Source organism: Panthera pardus, unplaced genomic scaffold (genome assembly GCF_024362965.1).
Source record: "Panthera pardus isolate Hobbes unplaced genomic scaffold, ASM2436296v1 HiC_scaffold_8, whole genome shotgun sequence".
In the NCBI taxonomy this organism is placed as follows: Eukaryota; Metazoa; Chordata; class Mammalia; order Carnivora; family Felidae; genus Panthera; species Panthera pardus.
This window is the reverse complement of record NW_026527013.1, coordinates 8,865,775-8,872,319: the sequence shown is the minus strand read 5'-3', so window position 1 is coordinate 8,872,319 and position 6,545 is coordinate 8,865,775. Positions and strand designations below refer to the sequence as shown.

At 60.6% G+C, this 6,545-nt stretch overlaps 1 protein-coding gene across 3 annotated transcripts; it reads left to right on the top strand.

The window, feature by feature from the left end:
• The first annotated feature begins 306 nt into the window (after window positions 1-306).
• Window positions 307-5,010, top strand: ELOF1 (elongation factor 1). 3 transcript variants are annotated; one of them, XM_053897522.1, is made up of 5 exons: window positions 342-418; window positions 1,062-1,110; window positions 3,707-3,840; window positions 3,997-4,067; window positions 4,388-5,010. In XM_053897522.1, the coding sequence occupies exons 3-5, from the start codon at window positions 3,725-3,727 to the stop codon at window positions 4,450-4,452; spliced, it is 252 nt and encodes an 83-aa protein (XP_053753497.1). In that variant the 5' UTR covers window positions 342-418; window positions 1,062-1,110; window positions 3,707-3,724; the 3' UTR covers window positions 4,453-5,010. The 3 variants fall into 3 exon arrangements, with proteins under 3 accessions (XP_019283166.1, XP_053753496.1, XP_053753497.1); XM_019427621.2 differs by lacking the exon at window positions 1,062-1,110 and having other exon boundaries at window positions 307-418; XM_053897521.1 differs by lacking the exon at window positions 1,062-1,110 and having other exon boundaries at window positions 332-422.
• Window positions 5,011-6,545: the final 1,535 nt, after the last annotated feature.

Here is a 6,545-nt window from a genome sequence, read left to right as displayed (position 1 = left end):
TCTTTTGAACGTGTCCGCAGCTGGGGAGATCCGGGCGGGCTGCGAGGGGCCGAGGCTTGAACTGGGAGACACGACACGTGCAGACGCTGCGGCCTAGAGCGAGGATGCCTTTCCAACGCCGGTCCGGCCCAGCCCACCGTCGCTGAACCGCCGGCACCGCGACAACTCCTCGGAAGCGGCGGCGCGCACCGCTTCAGGCAACGGCGCCAGGGCCCTCGCGCAGGCGCACTGCGACCCCGCCTCCCGGTAGGGTGTGCGAGTACGCATGTGCACCGAAAAGATGCGGGAGAAGGCGGGGCCTCCCCGCGGGGCGTTCCCGGCCGCAGGTTAGAGGAGGAGCGGGGTTTCCGCTTCCGGCTGGAGCCGGAAGCCACTGTCTCCCGGGTGAACGAGGCCGTCGCAACGAGGGGAGGCGAGGGTAGGTGACTGTTCGCAGGGGCGGGCGTTGGGGCCAGGCCGGGTTAGGCGATCTTCTACTGGGGGGAGGGGGCGCTCACGGGATCCTGGAGGAGGCGTCGAGGACCCCGGGGTTGGGGGGGGTGGCCGGCCGGGGAGCTTGACTCCCCCGGACCCCAGCCCTCTAAGCGCGGCCGCTCGGAGGCCTGGCTCCCGCAGGCGGAGGGCGGGAGGCGACGCCGAAGCCTCGGTGAGCTTGGAGGGACCGCCGACCCTCCGCCTTTTGAAGGTTGGGAGCCGATCCCTTTTCCAGGCCCCTTTGGCGCGCTTGGACTTAGGTCGCCATAGGGCAGGCAGGGCCCCTGGAGCTTTGTGTACAGGCTAGACCCCCTTTCTGGTGTGCGATTGGGGGTGCCGTAGACGCCGGATAAAATGAGATTCGGGAGCGCATCCATACCTTCTGGTTCGGGAGCCTTATCTGTTCGTTCAACAAGTAGTTACTGAGCGCTTAATGCATACCAGGCACCGTGCCCGCTATGGGGATTCAGCAGTGGGTAAATCGTGCCCCCCCCCCGCCCCCAACACTGCATTCCACTAGGGGCAGATCTGAAATGAGGTTCAGAAATCTGCATTTTTGAGCATCTCTCAAGTGATTCTGTTAACAGGTGGTACCCAGGGCCAGGCTTCGGGAAAACAGAACACTCCCCGGAGCAGGTGAGGCAGGGGCTATTGAACTGGCTACATTTGCCTGGGGGGGGGGGGGGGGGGGGTCTGGCTGCTTTCCCCTGCGGTCCCATCTCAGACCCTTTCTCCCCATTGCTCCCTGAGCTTCAGCTGTACCAATCTTCTTGCTCTTTCGGGGGGGCGGGAGGGGGGGAGCCGCTTCTGCCTCGGAGCCTTTGCAGTTGCTGTTCCATCAGTCTGGACTGTTTTGCACTGTCGCCTTCTCTCATCATTCAGGCCTCAGTTTAAATGACTTTTACCCAGAGGGTCCTTCCCACCCCGCTCCTAGGCGAAGTTGCCCCATTCCGGAAGTATTCCCTTAGCCCTGATTGATTCATCTCATAGCACTTACTGGTAACGGAAATGATCTCTCTTATTAAGTTGTTAAGGGTCTGCCGTCGGCTACCAGCAGTTCCACAAAAGCAGACACTTGGCCTGCCTTGAGTGCAGCATTGCTGTGGTTAGCGGAGGGCCTGGCATTGGTTCGTTCGTACATTTAGTAAACATTTGTCGAGCGCCAGCTCTGTGCCACCAGCAGTTGTAGGCTCTGGGGGATACAAAGAAAAGACACAAGTCCCTGCCATCGTGGAATTTACATTTGGAGGGAGGTGGACAGGGTGGGAGGTGCAGGGAGAGCCATAGGGAGGCTGTTTTGAAAATGACCAGGACTGGGGACTCGGACTACGGTTTTGGCTCTGGCGAGAAGAGAAGCGGGCAGATTCTGGATGTCTTTTAGAGGTAAAGCCGCAGGATCAGGATCCGATAAGGGATGTGAGAGGGAGTGGAAGGAATCGAGGGGGAGTCCAAGGTTTGTGCAAAGATGGATTTGCTATCTGCTGAGCTGGGGAAGACGGAAAGGGCCTGTTGAGGTGTCAGCAGCTTGGGTTTTGGACGGGTTATGTTGAAAAAGTGGGTTAGCATCCGGTGAGGGTGTAGCCGAGGCAGGTAGACGAGCCAGTCTGCAACGGAGAGGAAACGTTGAGGGTGGCAGATCGGGAAGCCTCAGTGTAGAGGAGGCATTTGAAGCCCTGAGGCTGGGCGAGGTCTCCACGGAGGTGAGAGCAAATGGAGAGGAGCCCAAAGATTGAGCTCGTGGGCTCGTGTATCATCACGGAAGTCCGGGCCGGGGGGAAAGCAGCAGCAGAAACTGCAAGGCCCCACCAGTGAGGCCGGGGCAGGGTGCGGGGTCCTGAGAGCCGCGTGGGAAGGGTGGGAGGACGGACCAGTGCGTCCAGTGCCCTGAGGCGGCGGGGAACTGCCCCTTGGGGGGAGCAGTATGGAGGGGGGGGGGCGGGTAGAGGGAGAATGGGAGGAAATGAAGACCGGGAATGCAGGCAGCTCTTCTAGAATTCTGGTCTTTATTCCTGTGTCATGGAGGAAGAGCCACACAGGTGGAGTGTAGGGGGGACAGGGAGAGGGGAGAGTGCCTGGGGACGGTGATCCTAGAACCCTGAGCTCAGTGCCTGGCGTGGGAGGCCCCTGTCTCCAAGACACCTGTCCCTAGATGTGCCTCTGCGACTTGAGCCCATCATCTTCCCAGAGGATCTTGTTCTTCCTGTGCGTTAGGCATCGGAGGATGATGCCACCTTCTCCCCCTACCCACCCTGTCCATCCCCCACCACCTTAGGAGTCATCCCGGTCCCTCCTTCTCTGGCCACACTCTGAGACTCTCTCACCCCCTGCCATCCCTCCACCCTGAACAGCCCTGGCGTGGTTCTGACTTCATCTGTATCCACACCCCTGACCTGTACTCCTCGATGCCCTAGAAAGGCAGTGATTTCATCCTTTGTGTCCCCACTGCCCACCCTCCCACCCAGGATCCATCCAGACCCTTCCCCCCCGCCCCCGCTCCCTGTTTAGCCTGCCCCTCGCCACCCCCTGCCCCATGTGGTCCCCCAACGCCGGCCGGGGCCCTCAGACACCTGTCTTCGGTCGTGGTATGTGGCAAGGACCGGAAATGCTTGTCCCCCCCCGTCTCTGCCCACCAGCCCCTTGTGTGTGGAGAGTTAGCCCAGGGGGCTTCTCTGGAGGATCTGTCCTATCCCTTGAGTGTCATTCCTCCTGGGTGTCCCTTGTGTGTCCCTTTGACGAGAGGCGCAGCTGCTCCCAAAAGCGCCGGCTTCTGGGCACTTAGGCTGTGCCCCTCTCCGCGCAGCTGGTCCGTCAGAGCCTCTTGCGTCATCCTCACCATGAGCAGTGGCGTCCTGCCTGGGTGCCGAGGATGGGGGGGGCCGGGTCCCGTGCTCAGCACTCCGTGCACCGTTTGTCATGGCAGCCGCACAGACCCCTCCGTGGGTAGCAGCCTCATCTGTTTTACTGACAGAACACTGAGGCACAGAGAGCTTAAGTCACCTGCCCGGGGCCACCCAGCAAGTGGAGGGCCACGATTAGAACTCGGGCCACCTGTTGCCAGAGCCTGCTCCCATCCCCCGCCCAGAGTGTGCCTGGATCCGCCGCCTACCTGGGGACTGGGAGCCTCATCCCTCAGAGGCGGAGCCTTCTTCCCAGCCTGCCCCCTAGAGCATCGAGCTGGAGGGCTCTGTGGGTCCCCTGGGTTGCTGACTCCTGTCCCCCACCGCCACCGCAGGTTTGCCCTCCTACAGACATGGGGCGCAGAAAGTCCAAACGGAAGCCACCCCCCAAGAAGAAGATGACAGGCACCTTAGAGACCCAGTTCACCTGCCCCTTCTGCAACCACGAGAAGTCTTGTGACGTGAAAATGTGAGTGGGGGACGGGGCCTCCCCTCTCCTCCCAGAGTCGGGAGGCAGCTTCCCTGCTCCCACCATCCTTTCTGCCCCAGGCCCTCCCACTTAGGGCGATCGTCACCCATAGACGCGGCCTCCTTTTCTCACCAGCCCCTCCTCCTCCTGTTCCAGGGACCGGGCCCGCAACACCGGAGTCATCTCGTGTACCGTGTGCCTAGAGGAGTTCCAGACGCCCATCACATGTATCCTTGGGCAACCAGGCTCTTGCGGGGAAGTGGGGTGGGTGGGGAGGGGTGGGGGCAGTCAGGGCTCCCCTGCCCCGGGTGGGCTGCTCTAGGGCACCTGGCCAGGGGCGAGGGGACTGGATCCAGTCTTTGCTCCTCTGGCCCTCCTGCTTACGCTTTTGTGGGCCGTGACCTCCCTGGGGCGGGGGGTTGGAGACAAGGCACCACCTGCTGACTTGCGTAGGGTGCGGGGCGGGGATCCGGCTGACACCGGTGAGAGGGGTGCGTACAGGGAAGGGGCCCAATGCCACCAGTTGCCCTTGACCTCAGCGGCCCAGATCTGTCAGAACCGGTGGACGTGTACAGCGATTGGATAGATGCCTGCGAGGCAGCCAACCAGTAGCGATGCAGAGGACCCGCTCCCGCGGCAACCCTGCCTGCCGTGGACCTGCCCCGCTGGGTGCCAATCCAGAGACATTCCAGGGTCCGCGGTGTGGGTCCAGGGCCTTCACAGCCCTCTGCGTGTATGGAGTGGGTGTGGGTGTGAGTGTGGCCGTGGCAGCGTGCCTGTGGGCACGGACTGGAGTTGAGGCGGGGTTGTTGGGCCCCCCCGGGGGCCTGAAGTGCTTCCCTTGGCTCTGAAAGCCTTTAACTTGCTTGCTCCTCCTCGGGGCCCGCGTCCTGACGTTCTGGACAAGGACAAGCCCAGCAGAGGCTGCCAAGGGACTCTCCAGCCTCCTCACCCATCTCACCAGCACCGTGTGGACTGGACTGCCCCCCGCCCCTCCCCTGCCTCCCAAGGCCTGTGGCCTGGGATTCAAAGCCACAGTCCCACAGGCCCCGTGGCTGGGACCTGGCAGAACAGCCCCTTTTCCTGTTTAGTTGCTTTTGTAGAGGAGGAAGGGGCTGGGCTGGGGATCGCCGTCGGTCACGAGCCCCTAAATAAAGCGGCTGATGCAAACTCCTGCTTCTTTGTGATTTCCTGGGTTCTGGGTCAGGCCCAGGGGTTCAGTGAGGGAGAGGGGGAGACTGAAGCACTCAGAGGTGGCCTGGCGGGCCATTGGAAATGGGGTTTGGTTAGTCCTTCAAACTGTCCATTTTGTCCATGCAACAGGCTTTCGGGGTGAAACCATGGCAGTACTGGGCCCAAGGCACACGGATGAACCCACAGACACCTGGCCAGGCATTTACAGGAACAACAGAAAATGGGGCCAATGGAGCCCGAGGTGACCAGAGAAGGCTTCCTGGGGGGCGGTCCGAAAGAAGTGATACTCAAGGGCCACCCTGTGCCAGAAGCTGCTCTCAGGCTTGCCTGCCCTGTCCCCCCACCCCACCCCACCCCCCGAAAGGTGCCTGTGAGGTAGGTGCCCCAGGCTCACAGGTGAGGAATTGGGCCAGAGATGGCAAGTCACCGGCCTAACGTCCCACAGCCAGAAAGCTGCAGAGTTGGGCCTTGAACCTGGGAGGCCTGGCGTCACAGCCCAGGGTCTGACTGCCTAAGAGTCCAGGGTCCAGGCTGAGAGAACAGGTCTCTGCTTCCAGGGCTGCAGGGGTGACAGCATTGTGGAGGAGTAAGGGTCCGGGAAAGGGACCTTTTTCCGAGGGTGGTGAGGGGTCTCTGAAGACGAGGTGGGGCCGATGCTGGTGCGGTGTAATACATTTTGGTCCTTATCTCTAGTTCCTGGCACAGCTCCTCAACCCCTTGGAATTTCCTGAATGGCAGCATCTTTTGTCAACAGAGCCCGTTTTGATCATGCTGATCAAAACCTACATTCATGCTGATCGCTGTGGGGCCCCAGATCAGCCTCAGGATGGGGCTGGTCACCGGATGGTCCATGATTACTGAGTGGGACCCTCAGTAACACAACCTCTGAGGAAGGGAAAGGGGGGCTACAGATTAAGCTGTATAACAACTCCAACAAGATTTGACAAGCTTGGGGGGTCGGTGAACCCACGGAAGTGCTGGGGGAGTGGGGTGCCCCTTCTCCCGACTTGGGCCCGTACACCGGCTCCACTGAGCTCCTCCTGATTTATATTCTTTTCTAATAAACCAGTAATCTAGTAAAACGCAATGTTTCTCTGAATTCTGTGAGCCACTCTAGTAAATTAACGAAATCGGAAGAGGTGGTCATGGGAATCCCTGATTATCACTGGTCGGTCAGAAGCACAGGTCATAACCTGGACTTGGAATTGGCCCTAAAGGGGAGGGACAGCCTCCTAAGACTGAACCCTTATCCTGGGAGATCCAATGCTGTCTCCAGGTCGTGTCAGAATTGAGTGACTTGCTTGGTTTTGGAAAAAATGCATCTGAACCTTGCTGATGGACGGTGCCCGCGGATGGTCTTACAGGTGTGGAGGTCCTGACGCTCTGGCAGCCTGGGGCCCATCAGCACCTGCACCCGGCTTTGAGCCTGGGCAGCAGGTGGCCTGTGCTTTGCAGTCCTCGTTGGTACAGCAGAAAGGACGCTAGAACGTTCCAGGGCCATGCTGAGACTG

Bases quoted from the DNA above. Each gene is read 5' to 3' on its own strand.
- ELOF1 (XM_019427621.2), top strand. From the start codon at position 3,725: ATGGGGCGCAGAAAGTCCAAACGGAAGCCACCCCCCAAGAAGAAGATG. The intron at 3,841-3,996 runs GTGAGTGGGGGA...CTCCTGTTCCAG, and splicing joins AAGTCTTGTGACGTGAAAAT to GGACCGGGCCCGCAACACCG. The intron at 4,068-4,387 runs GTATCCTTGGGC...TCAGCGGCCCAG, and splicing joins GTTCCAGACGCCCATCACAT to ATCTGTCAGAACCGGTGGAC.